This window comes from Aquila chrysaetos, chromosome 21, assembly GCF_900496995.4.
Source record: "Aquila chrysaetos chrysaetos chromosome 21, bAquChr1.4, whole genome shotgun sequence".
Taxonomy (NCBI): Eukaryota; Metazoa; Chordata; class Aves; order Accipitriformes; family Accipitridae; genus Aquila; species Aquila chrysaetos.
The window spans coordinates 20,995,234-21,015,846 of record NC_044024.1 but is presented as its reverse complement, the minus strand read 5'-3'; the positions used below and the strand labels follow the sequence as shown (position 1 = coordinate 21,015,846).

The window sequence follows — 20,613 nt, the reverse complement described above, 5'->3', positions numbered from 1 at the left end:
TAGATCTGACATTTCATAGTTTTTTAAGATTGAGTTCACCACAGACTTCTCAAGGGCTGTCAGTGGTCAGAGGAGCACTTAAGGGATCCAATTCTACAGAAACTTATATTGGTATTTACATAAAAAAGACACAGCACAGCTTACCTACAATGAAGTTGGCCACCCAAATTGGAGCGAGTGTTCATGGGCAAGAGCTGAACAACACCTGGCTGTGGAAAAAAAAAAAAAAAAAACAACACAAAACCACAACCCCAAAACATTCATTATATCCTGTCTACAACAGAAAATAGCAAACCACTGGAAGTGTTGGTAAATAAAATGCACCACATGAAGGCAACTACTCCTGTACAAAGAAGTCTAAGTGTAATTCCATTTTAATTTGCTCCCCAAAGATATCCTTCTATGAGCACAACTACATCAGCCACACTGCAATATACAGCAACATAGGTAATAGTGTAAAAGAGTCATTAAGCAACAACATAGAACTGTATTTACGTAATTTGCTCACGTAAAGCTGTCGTCCAAGCAAATCTCATTAAAGCACTGGAGGCATGCAGATACATTTCAAAAGGCTTCCATCAACTACCAGAGGCTCTTGGTCAAGCCTCCAGTAAAATAAGTTTCCTCAAGTTAAACAATGGCAGTATCCCTTTCCTTTAAACACAGAAGGCTTCTGCACAAAAGAGACAATGTGGACACACACAGAAATAAACACAGTCCCTGCCAAAAGCTGTAGCAAAGCCCAGCACCACAGATCCACAGCCACAGAATTTTAAATACCCACATAAAGACAGATGGCTACTTTTTTTTTTTTTAATAGAAAAGGACATTTCAAAGTTGGATGTGCACATTCCCACTCACATCAGAAAGCCTAAAAGTTCAAAGTTAAGGCACCCCAAATCCCCAGTTGGGCTTCCTATCCCAGAAACGGGAACTGAACTGCACCTGAAAATGACTTCCATCCCCTCAGCTGTCCCTGCAGAGGCAGACAGATGTGCTGCAGCAGAAAATACCAGAATTGACCAGGGAGGTGGGAGGCAGGGGAAGAAGTGTTGCAGTGTATTTTATATCCTCTTACTCGCACTTCCTGAAAAGTAATATAAATCACGCATTCACATAATCACCACAAACATTAGAACTAAGATTTTTTGCTTTCAACTATGATACATATTAAAAAAGTACTGGTTTAAGAAGTCAGAAACCATAGTTTTAGATTTGATTGGAAAATGCAAATAGGCAGGGTAGGGAACAGGAAAAATATATAAAGGAAAGGGTAGAGGGAGTTAGATGGTCCATTCATTTCATCATTAGAGGATATTTCACTTTCTCTTAAAAGACCATTTTCTCTCACACAACAAAGTTGAGCAGTCGTCACAGCTATAAGAACAGAACGACATTTATCTTGGGGTAAACCCCAGCACCCCAAAGCTAGTGGCAAAACGTTCACCTGTTCCAGGGAAGGCAAGATTTAGCCTCTGGAATAAAAGTACTACCATAAACTGAACCCAACACATAAAAACTCCGTCAGGACTCAGGCACATGTTCCTGTTCCTGCAGATCACCACACTGGCGGAGATGACTAAATTGCAGTAGCTGCCTGCGTACGTGCTCTCAGCCTATGGCTCATACTGGCTGAACTATTTCATACTTGCCGCAACTCAGCTGACTGTGAAATCTGGTAAGCAGCAGTGACTTGATCATGTGTAGGAGTTTCTAGATCCAGGCCTACCCTGCAAAATCTAAACTCTGATCTTATTTCAAAGCTATAAAGCCCTGGTCCAAGGGGTTTATCTTCCTCCCTTATGAAAAAAGCAGTTACTTGGAAGTCTGGGTCTGGATTTTTATGTTGAATATCTTCCATACATAATGCAGTCTTCTATGGTGTAATTTTATAAAAGAGAAAGGTATCCAGCAGCACTGCAGAGAGAACACTGGAAGCTAAGAGTAAAACAAAACAACTGAGCTAGAAAAACAACTTGCTGTAAGAATCGGTTTGGTGTTCTTATGTGACCAAGGGGAAAACAGAGCACAGGAGCAACAGTCGGTGATAGCCCAGCAGGCTAACGCTGCTGGCAGGCAGAATCGGCGTGGTTTTTCTCTACAGTATTTATAATAATTATCTTCAATAACAGATGGATTTTACAATTCAAAAGACTTCAGAAAGAGACTCATGCCTCTGGCAAACAGCAGTACCGTAAGGGGCGTTAACACACACAGACTAAAGCAGGACTAGCGATACCCCGGCTGCGGAGGCGGGCTGTGTGGCGTGGGACAGAGGAGGAGCGGGGTACGCACCAGGACGGCAGCGCTCGCAGCCTGACTGCAACAGGGCACGGGCTTGGCACGTCCTTTGGTGCAAGACCCAAGCGCCCCTGCCAAAATACCATGCTTTTACTTTACCGTGTAGCAAGCGGTGCTCAGAGAACAGAAGTACGCTCTGGTGTCTGGTGACCCGCAGGCAAACACAGCCAGACGGAAGCCTGCTCCTTCTAAGGGCAGAAAGATTTGCAGCAGTTTAGAAGAGTGACAAAAAGACAAGAAGCTCACACCCCAAAGCACAAGAACTGCGGTTGATCACCGCTTCTTTCATCCTGCGGTTTCAGAAAAGGCTCGGCTCTGAGGCTGTTTATAAGGGCTACGAAATCAGAAGTGCTCACATCTAAAGAGAGCACACTGTGGCACTGCCAGCTCACAGATCCTTCCTGCACATCCTTCAGGTGTTAATTTAATTTGAGCCCCTGCCTTTCATATATAAAAACATGGTGTGGAAAAGAAGGCGGCAAGCATGACTAGCACAGACTTGGCTGCACGACTCTTCTGTTCTCCCTTTCAAAGGCTGAAAACCCGTCCACAAAAATAAAGAAAAATGAAAAACACATTTCAGGATCAAATCCTTGCTTTAAAACTTATTATGCAACATACCTCAAGAAGCCCAAGAAAGAAAGAAAGAAAGAAAAAAGTCTGAAGGAAAATAATTGTTCCCAATAGAAATCAATACTCATGGATTTTTTTGTGCTTCTATTTAAAGATAAAATATGCTTATAGCTGCAAGCTATATCCCACTACCCCCATTCATGACAATTCTGCTGGGCATGAAAAACCCAGAGCATTAGGGTGGTACCAAATTGTAACAGAGCAATAATCAGTGTGCTTGGATGATCACCAGGCTGACACTGGGTTCCCCACAAAAAAAGACCATGAGCCCACATCTTGGCACCCGCAGACCACACATACACATACACCCCCCCCCCCCCAAATAACCCCCAGAATTCTGTGTAATTTTGATGTGAATTATCTTATAGCCTCTCAAGAGGCAACTGTTTTCTAGCAATTAGCCACCAGAACACTTAACCACAAAACTAGGAATATTATCAGTACAGGGATGCTGCAGCCAGACCTAGTAATTTCTAGATGAGGAAATGGCTGACGTATGAAGCAGGTTAGCTGTGTTTTAGGTAGAGCTGTGGCTTTTTTAGCAGCTGCTTTAGTAAGTGATGTAGAGCTATTGCAGTGCAACACAACTCGGGAAAGCAGAATTCAAAAGAAAAGACTCCAGCATTCACTTAAATTTCTGTACAATTCTAAGCTCTTTTACTGTTAGTAAGAATGCAGCACTCCCTGACCTACAGAGAGCGTCCATCAACCAGCTCCAGGACATGCTGCTAACTGTTCCCCACAGCCCCTGCTTGCTAGTTCAAGAAGTTAATTTTGAGCCTCAACAACCCTGGCAAAAATACATCTATCAAGTCACAGAGGTACCTGTGTGTATCAAATCCATAAATAAGTTAATTGGCCACATATTACATACATTATTATATCAATTAATGTAATTTTCCTGTCTATCAAAGTGGCCAACACGGCCACGATAGCCATAGCTAATGCTGAATAATCCAGCTACTAGAAGGGTAAGAACACACAAAAAACTTGACTCCATACCAGAATTATCAGTCAGTGTTTCCAATTAAAAAAAAAAGTTGACTTCAGGATACAAACTAATACCAGAAGATAAGAGACCAACACTTAGCTAGAATAACCATTTGTATAGAAAAAAAGCAAGGCTGCCTCAGTGACAGCAGAAGAAAGGAGGCATTATTCATAGCTAAAGCCTGAAAGTAGAAGATACTGACTTCGGTGCTTGACAGCAACTGTTTGGGATATGACAGATGGCACTCGTGACTGATGCGGAAACACACTTCATGACTCCACCATGGAAACTGTACTTCTTGAGTCTGTTCTACTTTAAAGTTCATAAAATAAGTCACATGCTTTACTGGTTCCTTTAAGAGGTTAGTCTAGTAAATGCCTCTTCAGAGAACGGAGAAAAAAAATCCAGTAGGAACTTCTCCCTTTTCTGAGAAATGTCTGGGCAAGTCAAGTGCTCCTCCAGAGGCAGAAATACAATGGCCACGGTCCTAACTGCCACCAATTACTTTGGTCTGTTTGGGTTTGGTTTTTTTTGTTTGTTTGTTTTTAAAACAGCACAGCGGTTCATAATCAAATTAGCTATGTGGGTGTCATTTTCATCATGCTTTGACTTTCTACCTGGCTCCTCCATCTTGAAAAGCCATTATTAAATTGCCAAGTTAAATGTACAGCAATTAGAGATTTGAGGAGACAAACCAAAAGCCAAGCTTGCAACCCTCCTGACAGAGGATTATATTACCACCTTCTCTTATGAAAGGAAAAAACAAAAAGGTCTCAAGAGTTTTAAGGAAATAGGATCAACACCAGAAGTGCTGCATGAATTTAAGATAAAATTGTAAGGAGCCACTTTTTCCTACTACATTTCCGCTTACATGATTACTTACAAGGGATACTGAAGGAAATCTACTTTTTTCCCCCTCCCAATTCTGCAGTCAATCACCTTTTCACCACCACAATAAAAAAAAAAAAAAAAAAAAATCACTAAACAGTAGCATGGGCCCGTAGAGTTGATTTCAACTTTGGCAAATGGCAATTGTGCCACTATCCGAAGCTACAAACTTCATCTCTTTATCTAAAACAGGCTATGTTTGAATTTGGAGGACTCAAAATTCCCTAGAAGATCTGTCAGGCATAGCTTTCAAAATCCAGCTCAGACACCCAAATGCAGAAGTCACATGAAAGTCAAGAAGATTTGTTAAATAAGGGTCTTTGCTCCTTTCAGGGCCTCTGGCACTGAGCCGGCATAACCCGCACTGGTCCCCTTCTCTGTTAGCCCAGGACAGGGCTATGCCACCATGATGCCCCCAAGGACTGCAGGCAGAGCCCAACTTGCACCCACTCCTTGTGGATTTTGCATGTACAGAGCAAGTTTCTATCAAGGACAGAGCCTCTGCAGACAGTCATTTGAAAGAACTGCAGTTCACATGCACAGACTAAATGTTTCCTTCCTAAACGTACCAACAAAAACACAGCTAGAGTTTTCCACTGCACCTCCTTCTCACGCTGAAAGCTTTTGCTACTTCCTCAAAGAAGGCTGAAGAAGCCTTACCCCACACAAGACAACTACATTTCTTTGGCCCAGGCTGTCAGATGTCCAACCATCAGAAATGTAACCTGCCAGTAATAAATAACCACTCATTTTCATGTGTTCAATGCTTTTATTTTGTGCTGTCAGTGCAAATTAAACACCAAGACTACCACCACTTGTGCAACAGCTTTCACAAAACAAATTTTACAAACATACAGCAATATACAACAGATCAAAACAGTAGTCTTACACTTTCAAGAGTCACAAAACCTATGCAGAATGAAATTAGACAGAAGAAATACAGCTATTACAAATATGTGACCACTAATGGCAAAGGAGCTTTGTTTTGCAAAATCTGAGAAAGCCAACCTATTTCAAACACCTTTATCCTCTAACAACCCTGTGCCCTATTTCTACCTGTAGCTGTAATGACAGCCTATTTCAGTGCTTAAACAAGAACCAGGTGTCAGTGTTCCAGTGCAACCCCTCACAGAGGTACATGATGCAACATTCCTTTAGTGATAGCATATGGTTTTTACACATATTTTATGTAGTCAAAACCAAGCTTTGTGTTCCCTGCACTACAGTTTGTGTATGTATACTCTTTTCCTATGCTTTCCTATGTAATTGACTAAAACAGCATCTTGTCAAGTCAACAATCACTAGCATAAACCTAAAGAGAAACATGAAAATTTGAATGCAGTTTAATCAACTGAACCAGCCCACCAAGACAGGGTAGCATTTACAAAACAGTATTAACACAAAGAGTTGACAAACAAGAAACAAGAAAAATCAAGGGCAAGAAGTGAGCTTATAGCTCCCAGATTTACATTCCTTGAGGCACATCATGAGGTGCAGGGTTAGGTGAGGCAATATAGGTGACTTGGTGCAGCGGTCCAGAACTTACAGCATTAGCAATTTGTGGAGCATTTCCATATGGTGCATTTACTGGATGCCAGGCACTAATATAGCGATAGGCAGGTACTAAAGAATCAAACCCAGGAAGAGATTGCTGGCTGAAGGGGTCCGACACGACTGGGTAATATACTGGCCCGTAAGACAGGGGTGGAGGCTCTGCATTTTGAAAGTTACCTTAAAAGAACAGAACAAAATACACACACACACCATATTTTACCATATCTATGGCCTTTTTTATGCAGACTTTCATTACCATGAACACAGCATTATTGTGGTGGCCAAAAGGGAAAAGCCATTTAGATGCCAATTTTATGCCCATATATGTCCCTTCTAATGGAGGGGTCAATCATTTTGGGTTCCAAGTTAGACTAGAGGACAAACTTGCTCATCTTCTCACTAAACCCTGTTTCAAGAATTGCTTAGCTGCCTTCTGCTTTGGAGCATCAGCTTTCAAGACAAACTCAGATAGAGAGCTAATATATTATTTCCCTGTTTGATCTCTGACCATATGATACTAATCTATGCAAAAGAACCACCCTAGCTGAACAGGTGGAAGCATTAGCAGAGCAATAAGCCTGTATGCCTCTGAGCAACAGTTTTGTTATGATGCACTCCTTTCCAACAGTTTGCCATGTTCCATAGATTTTAATGAGCTAGGCATCTGACCTTTTTGACATCTTTTTCCTCATTTAATACAATTGTCCTGTTTCCTGCCAAGCGGATCTACAAGCTTGCTACAAAGCTGCCAGGTGAAACTAAGTCTTGCTGTAAATCTTATGCACAGTAAGAGACACAGCTAGCAATAATGGCTACTCAAGAGGTAACAGCTCAGCATGCTGAGCCTAAAACCAAGGTTTGCAACATCTTCCTTTTAAAAATTCCCCTGGAGTTGAAGTACCAGTGCTCAGTGCTTGCCAAAACTCAACTGCCTCCTTTACTTCAAATACAGGCAGTCTGTTTTGATACCGTCATTTGCTTATCAGTAAGCAAAGAGATTCCTTCACAGTTTTAGACAGAGTTCCCCCAAGTTAAAGGTAGCGTACCTAGTACAGGCCTAGAAAGGATTACTTCTTCCCTTTTATGGCTTTAGAAAGCCCTTTACACACTGGTGGCTACACCAGCGACTCCGACATACTTCAAGTAGTACCACAGATGGCAGAGGAACTTGTGATAACCCCTTACAAGGCATACCCTATGTCCTCCCAACCTCACACTTCCTACAGGATAGCAAAGCTGCAGGCAAGCAGCTCCTATGGAGCAGGCACACTCCAAAAACCTGTTCCCTCACTTCTCATTAGCTGTGTCTGTGGTATTACACTCAAATACTAACCATTTGCAGGTGCTTCCAAGGGAACGTGGTGGACTTCAGTTCGCCCAGCATCAGTGTAGACCTGAGGTACTGACTGATCTAGGACAGGAGCTGGCTCAGCATATGCCGGATAAACTTCCACAGGCGATGGTGGCAGCGCTGGCTGTACATACACCATGGAAGGCCAATAGCTCTGATGATAATACTTGGAGAAAAGGAAAAAAAAAAAACCCACAAGGTCATGCATACAACCACATACTCTCCACCCCTCCTCCAAATCACTACTAGTTTCAGATCTAAAGCTCCCAAGAAGTGCATTTTTTCCTTCCTAGCCCCTTAAGATACTACACACACCAAAACAACCCAATACTGCCTACCAGAAAACATACTGCAATACCTGCAGCAATAGCCACCTCAGTTCCACATTGCTGTTGTGTCAGAAGTCTTTACAGAGAAAGATTCCCACCTATCAACTTTGTCATATTCAAAGAGATTTTTCCCATTTCTTCAGTTGAAGAAGCTGACATTACTTCTTTTACTGCCCTGAGCAGCAGCAGCACTGACACTGCATATGACTGCTGGTGCAGAGACAACTCTTCAGCAGAGCAAGAGGTCACAGAACATGAAGAAATAGTGCTAACCAGTCTGAACACTGTTGTACAGGTCCTAGAAGACTCAAACCACACATCTCTAAATGGTCTTTGATGCCTTGTCTAGGTACACACCTTTTCTTAAGAATGGCTCAGGTTCCTCCCTTATCTTGAGGGAAAAAACAGTATTTATCCACCGTTCTCCACAAAAACAAAAACAAACCACCACCACAACCCAAAGTAAAACAACTAAACACACATACTAATATGCTTCACATTTGGAGTTAGAACTTTACTTCCTGAGCTGATAATCTCCACCAAGCAAGCCTATATGTATTAATAGTCAAGTGCACAGGATGTACATTTAGCATGCTTGGAAGTCTTAAATACATCAGTACATTTGTCAAGAAAACCAGCAGTTTTCAGAGGCAACTTTCTATACTCATTTTAAAAGCACTTACTTGCAATCCCAGATTAAAATAATACCGCAAGACCTTTGTATCTGAAAGGAAAGGATATGACGTTAAAGAGTAGAAGAGCATAAAACAAGCAGCAAAAGAAATTTACACACATTAAGAGCATTTTATTTTAAGTTACTCTTACTCAGTGAATAAGTGAATGAATGAATTTTAGCACTACTTTTTCTTTAAAGTTTCGAGGGTAAAGAATACATCTTGAATATAAATAGTTGTTAAACCTACTTTATCTTTTTCAGTTAATCCAGTTAGCTATTTGTGCAATAGTAGAGCATTTGTCTGACCAACTTACTATTAAACTTCAATGATTACATTAGCTTTAATTTAATGTTTATTCATCTTGATTACTCAAGTGATAATTGTCAGCGTTGTTACAAGTCTCCCCTGAAAAAGCAACGAGGACTTAAGCAATTCTAGCTTCCTATTAAGGCTGCATTTTTAGAGGAAAAAGTATTTTATCAAATAAGAATTTGATTATAAGCCCCTAAATCAAGTTGACCACTAAAAGCACTCCCTCCCTTCCTCACTAGATATGAGAAAGGGTTTGGGAGCACACAGACAGGCAGGAGCAGCCTTCTCATACACGAGTGACAATCCACCCCCAATGTATACGCATTAGATACACACTCCGCATACATATTGCAAATACCCATACGGGGCTGACATGCGAGGCAACAGGCCAACTCCATGGAGGCTCCAGCTTCACACGGTTTCTGCCCAGTGTGAAGTCTGGCTCTGCCACTATCTCCATCTTCAGAGCTTTGTTGAACAATGACCACAGAGACATGTCATATGCAGCAATCCTAAGACCTTCTGACCTAGTTTTGGGGTCCCTCCAATTGTCCTATCAAGTCAGAAAATGGAGGAGGGGGGAGGAATAAGGAGTATGTTCCCTCCTTCCCCTTCCTCACAAGGGTACTCAGTTCCCTGCTTTCTTGCAGTCTTTTGTCTTCCATGTACTGAATAATTTGCCCCCAGGCAAATACACGATATGCTGAGAAGCAATCCCAGATGTATGGATGAACCTTGAAACCACTCTCCAAGAACAACAGGGTTTTGAACTTGGAAATGCATTTCCAACTGTCCAAAAACAGTGAAGCAGTTTTAAACCTTTAAAGTTGACCATTGAAAAGAAAAAAGAGCACATTTTAACCCTATGACACAGTTCTGGAACTGTGCACAAGAGACATTGTTGATTTCTCATATTCAAATACAGATTTGTTTTAAAGGCTCAGGAAGAGCAAGTCACCTACTCCACAGCAGTAGGTTTGCACGTGCATGCACACGCACACACTCTGCTTTAGTACTGCTGGGAACTGAAAAGGAAAGCAGGGAGACAACTCAAAAGGAGCAAGCCGCTAAGGGCTTCAACTTAGCAACACCTTCAGAGTTACCATACATACCATCTTCTTACCACCTACCCACTTCCCTCTAGACCAGGGCCTTGGCTCCACATCACTCCCCTGTCCACCCATCTACTATGCATGCACACTTTCCCAGTCCTGCTCTTCTACGCGTCGTATTTTGCTTCAGATAGGCACAGCGACAGAAATGCAAATGGCCAGTCTTGAAATGCACGAGGATTTGTTCCTCTGTGGCTGCTGCCAGTTCTCAACCCTTCTACTGTTCAGCAGCATATGTGATCAGGGCAACAATCCACGCAGCTATTTTAGGAAGTGCACACAGATCCTTCCTTACATCTAACAGCTGTAAGCTTACTCCTGAAAGTGCTGGTGATTGGCTGTGATGCTGACCAGTCAGTAAAATATTAAAAATAACGCAAAGGCTAACACAAATGCCAACTTCTTGGTATCTAGCTGAAACTGCATCCATGTTTGGAACAAGTTGTGGGTTTTGTTTTTTTTTTTTGAAATCTGATCTCATTCTTCAATTGTTTATGCAAATCTATGCAAAACAAGCATAAGAGCCGAATGAAACAGCTGCTTCGTAGCAGCAATGATAACAGTACAAAGGAGAGCTGGGAGACTGAAGTGACAAACTGATACTGGAAATACTGACGTCTGTGGAATGCTGGAACAGAAGCCAGTACAGTAGGAGACCAGTTTTTGTTTATATTCCTCTTTTAGATGTCTAGAAATCAAGTCAATCTTCGCTAAAACATGACTACCTTATGAAGCAATAGCTAAGCCAAAAAAAGTGAACTACCCCAAAATGAAAACATAAAGACCATGTTGACTACTGAGAAAAATCTCATCTCACAATGCATCAGGACAAAAATCATAATAGAATTTTTACTGTGCTGATGGGAAGCTCTGGTCAACCCTGAGCACTACTGCAGTCTCTGGAACACAGTAATATCAAGCAGTCTTTTATCAACAGCTCCTTCAAGTACAAGGGAGCAGGCAAGGGTAGGACACCTAAGGTCACCGAGTTAATAAACATGTTTCACAAGCCCTAAGATCCATTAAGAAAAAGATCTCAGAGACTCTGAAAACTGGAACAAATGCAGATGTACCAAGTAACACTAAGGCACAGGGCAGGGTTTCCTCCCAAGTCCGGGACTTCAGTCTGTTGACAAGTCACATCCCCCATCTATACCATGCCATCTCCAGCTAAGTGCACAGAACTCTAGCTCAAGTATACCCACATACTTTACCGCACACTACTCCAAAGCTTCTGGATTTCTTAACTTAAAGGCCACAGAGATTATACTACAGCAAGCAGTGTGTCAACATAAATGCTACATGCAATTCCTTATTAACTACCAACCTGAAAATCCTTAACAAAATTTCTAGATTCTATGCCAAGAAGAATATGGCCAGTATTATGTGGAGTGACTCAGCTGAAGAGCTACAGGCAGGGTCTGAAGAGGTTATTAATCCATATCCACTCCAGATTCTTGTCAGAACACTTAACACCCAACCCTCCCAAGTGCTGAGAGCCTCAGTTAAGGGCATTCAACTAAAGCTGAAATCCATTAACACTGATGTGTGCATAGTATCATCTAGAGTGATACTAATGCAGCAGGGAAGTGTAAACAGAATATTCAAAATTAACAAAACCAGGAATTGAGAGCACCTGCAAGAGAGCAGAGTTACTACAGACCACATTAGCAGTACCTGTGAAAGCAGCACACCTTTGAGCAGCCATGCCATAGAGTTTTGGAACCTGCCTTTCTCCAGATCAACTTCTGACAAGACAAGCATGTTACATCGTAAATGCAGCTAAAAGATTCCATATCATTTCAGCCCAAAGTTCTTCTGCAACCTACCACATGTAGCTACCTGAACTGTAGATACCAAGAGCAGCTCTATCTTACCCGAAATTAGCCCTCTAGGATTAGTACATTGAGGAAAGACCCACGCAGGGACAACAGAGCTACTTTAGATGGCAATGCGTCAAATGAAGCATGAAAACATTTTGCATTACTAAAACACTTTATGCTCCATCTTCAAGTAATAGATTTTGGAATAAAAGCCAAAAGCTTTACAGTCTGATGCAATAAAAGCTACAACTGCCATATACCTAAAATGCAGCCAGTTACAGGGATGTGGGGGTTTTTTGGGGGGGCGAGGAAAGCAAGTCAGGCAGTTATAGCGAAACTACACTTTTCAAAAGAGTGTAAAAAGGAACACTTGGATTTCACAGACCCTACATATATGCAGCCAGTTCATTCCCCCACTCACACGTGAATGAAAAACTACTCTCTACACCAACAGAGAACATGGGAGATTCAGGAACTTGAACTAAAAGTAGTTAAGTCTGATATAACCATGTCATCTCCTGTATCTATAGATGGCTGTTAGAATAAGCCAGCTATGATGCACAGACTTTCAACATACCCAGTGTATGGGGGGGGATATTTTAAGTTTATGTATTTCAACCAATGTGCAGAGATATACCTACTACTTCAACAGCAAAAAAGTCAACAGCCAGCAAGTTTTGCACTGCTGCTCTTCAGAGTAGGCTACAGCTTACCTCTAGCTTGGCCACACTACTGACAAAAATAGCTTCCCCCCATGCTCCCTGCCAGAGGAGGGACACAACCAACAATCCTTATCAGCTAAGACAAGACACTGTGGCACACAACAGTTTTATCTGCCTCTTGAGATGTGTGCAGCGATGCAATGGTGGCACGCTTGGGCCTCACAGCATTCCCCACCTAGAGAAAAACAAGTCACATAGCATAATAGCAAGCAGTACTGTTATTCCTGTAGCTGAGAGGCACTTAACTTGCAATAAGGACAGCAGACAGCTTGATCTTTGGGTTATTTAAAAAAAAAAAAAAAGCTCTGTGAATTACAGGCTCTGTTTATGCCTTGTCAGCCATAAACATGACAGAATGAGGGGATAAATTAATAAAAAAAAAGAGAAATCAAATATGTATATGCCTGTTGCACTGCCTACCAAGCTTGGCTGTCTGATACAACCTTGCATGGTATGCTGATATTCTTAAGTTGTAAGAGCAAGTTGACTGACAATTACCACTTTCAAAATGAAGTCCACATTCAGCTGACAAAGCTGAAAGCTGTTTCTGAGCTGCTTTGCTGGTTGGTACTATGTTGGTCTTTGCACACTTGTTGCTTAATAGCTGAAACATACCACAAACACTGTCATAATTGATGCCCACATACAAAAAGGCTAGGCACCCAAGGAACAAGACACTGTATCCCTGCTTTTTGATGCCACAGAATGAGATCTTGGAGCCCTACAGGAAAACACCACAATATCCCACTGAACTGTGCAACAGCACGACTGTATAAATACACAGTTGTTTTTTTTTTTTTAATCAGTTACCGGAAAAATAATTACTCCACCAAGAACCAGTATGATATAGGCTAAGAATCCTCTCCCTTGGTATTCCTTTCTTTAGGATGCTGTCTAAAGCTGCAGTCATCTCATATTTGAGTCCGATATGAACCTGCTATTCAGAACTGGGAATTAAAACATTTTTAGCATAAGTATCCATAATATTATTTCTCACTCCCTGCGAGCTGCAGAGCCATTTCTTCTCACTAGAGGTATTCTGTTAAGTTTCCATGGAGAACACAAGTCAGAAGTGTGCTGAAGAGCAGCAATAGTAAAAGCATAAAATACTGTCATTACCTCGAGGTAGATCACTGCCACTGGGATCACAAGAGTAAGGTGGAAGAATGGCACCAGCCTCTCCCACCTCACTGACTGGAGGAAGAGGAGCTGAATAAACTGGGAATGGCATCGAAGAAACTGCTACAGTTAGAAGGAAACAAAAGTCAAGTCAAATTTGCAATGGCATGTCAAATGAGCAAGATGCTAAGTCACACAATTAACCACGTACTTCTTTGTCATCTCAGTGCCCCTAAATGCAAGCTTTAACACAGTTCTCTTTAGTAGTCACTTTAAAAGAAGTCCAGAAGAAATTTTAAAACTAGATGGGAAGGTTCCAGTCTCACAAGCCTTAACTGTATGGCTATCTGCAAGCTTCATATTCCAGTTAAGAATAAATGTCTTTTTCAATCATTTCTCCATACGAGAAGGCAGGCCAGACTCTCCTTACATAACTGTCTGTCTTGGAACAACAGGGAACAGACTAATCACTTTAAGTCATCAGAAGCATGACAATAAGCCCACAAAAACAGGGGAAGGTTCAAGACATGTCAGGCCAAAAATATTTTGGACAGACTACTGTTAAATATTCATTAAGTGGTCCACACCTCTAACACCAGCAGGTTATTTGTAATGGCATCAGCAAGTAGACAGCCTAGAAACTGTGCTGACTAAACTCTCATGCAAAGCAGAAAGAAACAAGCCAAGGAGAAAAACGGAGAAGAAAAAGGGAGACAGTTGAGCAGAATTGAAGGTGGAGGGTTTTTTGGATGCTAAATGAAGAGTTACAGAAGTCATGAAAAGTTCTCTTTCTAAGAAGGGAAAAATCATTTTTTTCTTAACAGACATTTCACAAGAACAACATAGATACAGCATTTCAGGTGACAAGTGCACCACATGACAAACCACAAATGTGACCTCCTTGCATAGAAGTAACTAAGCACAGGTGCTAATTAAGGGCCACAAAATTGAATTGGACATTTGTATGGATCCTGAACTATCCCAGCCAGTGACCCTTTTGGAAAGGATAGTAAAGCCTCAGGACCATTATCTCAACTCAAGAGGAAAGTTAACTGTAGGAAACAGGGGGAAAAGGGAGCTGCCATGAACTTTTGCCTTCTGAAAAAGAACTTCCTAGCAAAACAGTTGGCATTGATGGCTAAAGGTGGCAAGGGGGGAACCCAAAGCAGAGACCTTCAATTCCCATGCAAATTCAGGGGCAACTGTCCCCTCCAAAACATGAAAGCAAGAAGTCAGCAGTGAAGTTACAACTACTATTAAGTCATTTTCAGACAAAGCAAGTGATTTTTTTTTTTCAAAGCCTTTTAACATTTGTCTTGGATAGGTGGAGCGAGGAAAGGCGGGGTGGGGGGGGGGCGGTGGAGGGAAAGATGTAACCGAAAACGTAAGACATCCAAGTCAACAGCTGTAGCATGTATACTCTACCTGGCCTCCCTATAGAAAGGGGAGATACTATGACTGGCTGAACTGCTGTTTGTGGGGGAACTGCTGTTGTGACACTGGCTGGACTGGAGGCAGCAGGGTTTGAGAAGCCTGTAGCTGGAGCAGCATAAACACCTGTTGAGGTTGAGATTGCTGTAGAGTTCACCATCACCTGGAAAAGAGTCAGAGTATTCAGCAGGCTGCCTCTACAACTGGCTTTCACAAAGACTATGGAAATATCACACAGTTCTAAAATTCTTGCTTCACATAAATGCATTTTGGAAGTCCCAGCTGTAAAGGTAACTAACTATCCCAGTTATCTAAAAATTGGCTTGAAAATATCAGTTTAGAGTTGCAGACACCTGCAAGGCACCTTCTTACCCTCCTGTTTTGCTTATATTTATAGGGAATTGTATTCTTTGCTACAAGATGCTGCAAGAGGCAGGTAGAGGGACCCCACAAACTGGCACTAACCAATCAGAGTGGTCACCTCTCCAAAGGGCTACCACAATAAAATACTAGATACTACCTTCTGGGGACAGCTGTAGGAAGCCACTCCATCTCGAGGTGACACAGAGACCGGCCCTTCTTCCTGAAGGGATTCCAAAGCAAAGCATAGTCCATTTAAGAAGCAAAGAAGTCACAAGGCATACACACACCACACCCCTAAATTTTTTAAATTTATTTACGGACTATACACACACACAAAGGACCTTTTGTAACTCAAGTAAAAGCAGTTTTATTCTGACATGCACAGGGCTGGCTTTCAGCTCCACTGCAGACCAGTAGGTGACTACAGATTTAGTTTCAGGTTAAAAAAAAAAAAATAAAAATCAGAGGCAAGATCTCTCCAGTCCCACAGTGGAGGAATGACACTAACTGGAATAGGACTTGAAGGGTAGCATGATAAAAGCAAGCGCTGTCTGGAGCAGAAAAAGAAGAAAAGTAAACAGCACTCAAGTACATGCTTTCTCTTTGCAGAGGGGAAGGTGGAAAATCATTTATGCATCTAGTACAATTCAGACTGTACTTGCAGACTCAGACAAAAACCTCACCATTTAAGGAGGAAAAGGGGGGTGAATACATAAATGAAACCATCATTCCTTTCTTCCAAAAGAAGTCTCTGACCTACTGTGTTAAGCCTGCATCCAAGGACAGTTTCTATGAAGAATGCCACACACTTCAAGGATTCCTCATCTGAACAGACAGTGACTGAAGCTTACCAAGTTTGCTGTAGGTTCTGCTGAACTAAATACTGTTGCAGTTTCACAGTCAGGATCTGGAGGACATAGGCAAAATTATTTGAAAAAGAGTAGCATTAAATCTCATCCTTCAGAAACTTACAAAAATGTCATAATGACAGCATTACATTCACCAAGTGTTCTATCACTAAAAACTAAAGTTTTACTTACCTGGAGGTGCATAGATATAGTCTTCATGAAATTTCCCTACAAGGGAGAGAACAGGAAGCTTTGATTCGGGGCAGGGGGGAAAGCTTAAAGCTGAAGTTACCACAATTACATTTCAGTGCATCCATTAATAAGCTGCTTTCAGTATCATCTTGTTTTGTGCAGAAAAGGTAGAGAAACACTCAAAATATGCTCATTTCATTATTCCACCAAGCGTCAGGGTTGCCATTACCAAATTTACACCATGCATTTTTAATCAGCAACTTGGCTTGCTACAGACCTACACAATCACAAGGGTGATGGCATAGCAAGCTTAAACAGAAGGGACACATTTCTATCAGACAGCGAAGAAAAATAATGTGCTCACAGGCATGTTCAAAGCTCACAATAAACAGATATTTAGGAGATACAAGGAACCTGCTTTGACAATCAAAAGCACACTGAAAATCTTCTAAACCTGTCTCTTCTCTTTACCCACTAATCCTTTAAGAACTCACCATTTTCACTTGTTTCTTCTTCCTCCTCTGAGGAATTCAGGGTCTGCTTGTTAGGTGGAACAGAGTTTGGGCCTCTCCTTGCTACCCAAAATCCTGCTGGACCATGGACAATGGGAGCAGGGCTACTCTGGCTCTAAAAAGCAAAGTCAGAAGTGTGCAATTAGAAGTAGTTTAAAGGCTTTCCATGCTCTACACACACACACGGAGTAGAAGCAGGCTAGCAGACCAAACTTGCTGCAACCAAAACTTACTACAATTACCATTTGTGTGTCCGTTCCTATGCACCTTGATTGCAGCACAACAGTTGCTGACACATTTCTTTCCTTTACCTTTTGTTCCGCCTAGCATAGTTAATTGATTTTTGAAGACCTACCACTGTCCTATGCCATACAGTCAAGTTGCTCCCTCCCAGAACTTAGCCAGCTTTATCTCCAGCTCAAAGCCAGCTGAAAAGGAGGGAGCAGACCCCAGACAACAGCCAAGACTGCTACCCCCAACATATACTCCTGCATTCCTCATCCTGGAGCATTCCCACCACACCAACAGATCAAGATCAGTTCATCCAAACACTCTAATTATAATGGAAAAGGATTATCTTTAGGTCACAACTAGTGAAACCCATGGGTGGCTGCTGGCATAGACACCACTGTCTGCACTAACCTGACCCACACATGCAAGCCTGACTCTTTTAGAGAGCAGCACCCATCAAGGTTTCCCACAGGACTCCTTTAACATTTCACATGCCCTTTGTCTTTGCTTTGAAGTCAGTCCTTAGCTGCACCACAATTTAAAATACAGAGTTCTCTGAAGCAGGAATATAGGATTGAGATGCTCAAGTAAAAGAAGTTGATTCACTCTTTTGTGATGGCTAAGGTGACACTCAAAATTCTCCTCAGAAGACATGGTGACTATGAGATCGATAAAGTGCTCAGAGAGGCTTGTAAGATTTCCAAGGTTGAAGCAGAGGTGGTAAGTCAGAAGATTCTCCCACCAGGCCTCTAGTAGGATGGCAGAGTTTTCTGCGAGATGCATCTTTCCCCAGGAAATGTTATATTCCTTTACTAAACAAGACAAGGAAGAGACAGAGAAAAGGCTTTGGCATTGACAATAACAAAGTCACTGAAAGAACATGAAAAACTATTCATTAGGAGCTGCAGGTATATAGTCTAGCAATGGGGAGGAAAAGCTAGTAAGCTATATTGATTTCATGTCAGAAAAAAAAATTGTAGGATAATCTGTCCTTATTCCTTGACACTCCTGGAGGAAAACTGGAGCAAAGATTACAGATCTAGCACATGAGGATGAATTTAAAAATGGCTGCTGCTGAAACAGCCCTGAGCAGATTCCCTCGCTCTCATTTAAATACAAGCCTAACACTTGTTCACTGCTTCAACACAGTAAAAAGAAATTCAAATCTACCAGTTCTTTTTTAAAAAAAAAGATCAGCTTTCCTATTCAGATACCTAAATATCAATTGATTTTTTTGTTGCATATCCAGCTTTGCAATAGACTTAAACTACAAATAAAAGATTTATTTTAAAGTTTAAGAATACACACTCCATCTACAACCTGACAGAAACACCGTTTAAAGAAGTCTGGATTTGGAATTTACTCCTGTTTCTGTAGCAGAAGAAATTGTTTCAGGAAGAACAAGCTAGCCCAAAACATCACAACTATAAATTCATAGGAACAATCCACGCTATCACTATACAGTTTCTGAATCTAGTTACATGAATGATAAATTACAGCGTGGCAAACAAGTGAAAAAACTTTCTCCCACAATATTTAGAGCTAGACAGACATCCACAGTAGGAAGGGATTTTTTGTTTTGTTTTGTTTTCAAACAGCTATAGAAAGGAGAAACATGACCCTACTTTTATGAAAATATACTAAAGAGAAAACAAGTGCTGCCGGTGAGGGGAGGAAGAAGGGGAACATTTAGAAAACTTGAGGTTTTAAGCAGGTTTTACAGGATCTAGACTGATTTCAGCCTTCTCTTCTCAAAAACACATTCACTGCTAAAGCTTATTCCAAGCAAAAAAAAAAAAAAAAAAAAAAAAAAGCTGCTGTATATTTAGGTAAAGTAGTACTGCACATTTGTATAGCTTCCCCCCCTTAAGAGGTTTTAACATATTCATTGTTCATAACTTACTGGTAAAGTAGGAAAAGCAGTGTCATGCTCTCCATCAATTTCATAGAAAGTTATAGCTTCTTCTGGTCCTTGAGGCTCCTCTCCATTCCCTGGTACAAACCCATACTGACATTCCTTATTCACACACTGCATCTGACGGCGGCTACGGCTGTATGAGCTTTAAAAACAAGAAAGGAGGTTAAGAATTACCACTATCTGGAGCTTCACCTTGGTTTCATTGCTCAGTTTTAACTCTGTTCTTTTTGGAGAGACACAATAAACCCATTGTTTCATATTGGGCCATTAACAGCCAACTCAGCCCTCCACACACCACCACCCACCCCAACTCTTTTAGAGCAATGTTTTGTAAAGAGGTGTATATTCACTTACCAGGACCTGCAGGAGAAACTGTCATAGCTCTGATAGCATCTCTTTCCTGGACTGGGGCAGAATGCTATTTGAGGGCCAACCATGTTGTGCCTGTTTATAAATCGGGCAGATCCCCTAAGTTTAAAGGGTAAAAGGTGCAATTACCAGGAAGTGCCTCTCAGGTGGAACTCATTTGTAGTTTTACCTATTAAACAGCACAAACTCTCTCCTAACTAGTCTGCAGCAAGAATGAATAGAAAACAAGTGGTGATGTCATACAGGTTTTTAAGGCTTCATACCTTGGCATCCCAAATCCACGGTTATGTCTCTGAGGAGGATTCTGAGGATGATAGGGTTCATAAGGTGCCATGTTTCCACCACCCTGTGAGCAGTGAACTGGAGGAGAGCGCCCCGAAGGACCACTGTGCTGTAGCCGGGGTGGAAGAACTGGCTGACCCCTGCTATAAGCCACAGTCATAAAGACTTCCTTTCCACGGACTTTCTTAAGGATTCTCTTCCGTGTTCTCATATCCATTTCTGCAGTTTCAATTGAGGACAGAAAAGATATGATTTACACCTTCAACGGCTGACTCCAGAACTATGTTCTCGTTATCATTTGAGAAGAATCAGTATTTGGACGGAAGAGAAAGAGCCAATGGCCTAGCCCAGAAAAAGTGCATTTTAAGTACACAAACTTCATACCCTTATTTTGAAGGCTCAAGCAGGCATTCTAAATTATGAGCAGAATACAAGCATCTCACATGTGAATACCTTCCCAACTTCAGCTAATCAAACCAGCACTCTCAGTGTTAAAATCTCTTTATGAAGGCTGCATTTATTTATTGAAAAAACTTCTCCAAATTAAACAAATACAATCCATATTCAATTGCCTGGGGAAGTCCTAGCTCATCCATGCATCTCTGCTAAGGCCAAATCAGACAAGCTTTTTGGTTCACAGACCCACACTTTATAC

The 20,613-nt window shown here is 41.5% G+C and overlaps 1 protein-coding gene across 1 annotated transcript in view; it reads right to left on the bottom strand.

Annotated features, from left to right (window-relative positions):
* Positions 1 to 5,568: 5,568 nt before the first annotated feature.
* Positions 5,569 to 20,613, bottom strand: part of ALG13 (ALG13 UDP-N-acetylglucosaminyltransferase subunit) — a 31,027-nt gene continuing 15,982 nt past the window's right edge. The window contains exons 18-30 of the mRNA XM_029997469.2: positions 19,940 to 20,177; positions 19,662 to 19,775; positions 19,293 to 19,449; positions 17,996 to 18,196; positions 17,141 to 17,273; positions 16,647 to 16,682; positions 16,458 to 16,513; positions 15,764 to 15,826; positions 15,238 to 15,406; positions 13,813 to 13,935; positions 8,731 to 8,771; positions 7,701 to 7,884; positions 5,569 to 6,544 (exon numbers count right to left, since the gene is read on the bottom strand). Of these exons, the coding sequence (XP_029853329.1) occupies positions 6,279 to 6,544; positions 7,701 to 7,884; positions 8,731 to 8,771; positions 13,813 to 13,935; positions 15,238 to 15,406; positions 15,764 to 15,826; positions 16,458 to 16,513; positions 16,647 to 16,682; positions 17,141 to 17,273; positions 17,996 to 18,196; positions 19,293 to 19,449; positions 19,662 to 19,775; positions 19,940 to 20,177 (1,781 nt within the window). The 3' untranslated portion in view covers positions 5,569 to 6,278. The remainder of the gene's footprint in view (positions 6,545 to 7,700; positions 7,885 to 8,730; positions 8,772 to 13,812; positions 13,936 to 15,237; positions 15,407 to 15,763; positions 15,827 to 16,457; positions 16,514 to 16,646; positions 16,683 to 17,140; positions 17,274 to 17,995; positions 18,197 to 19,292; positions 19,450 to 19,661; positions 19,776 to 19,939; positions 20,178 to 20,613) is intronic.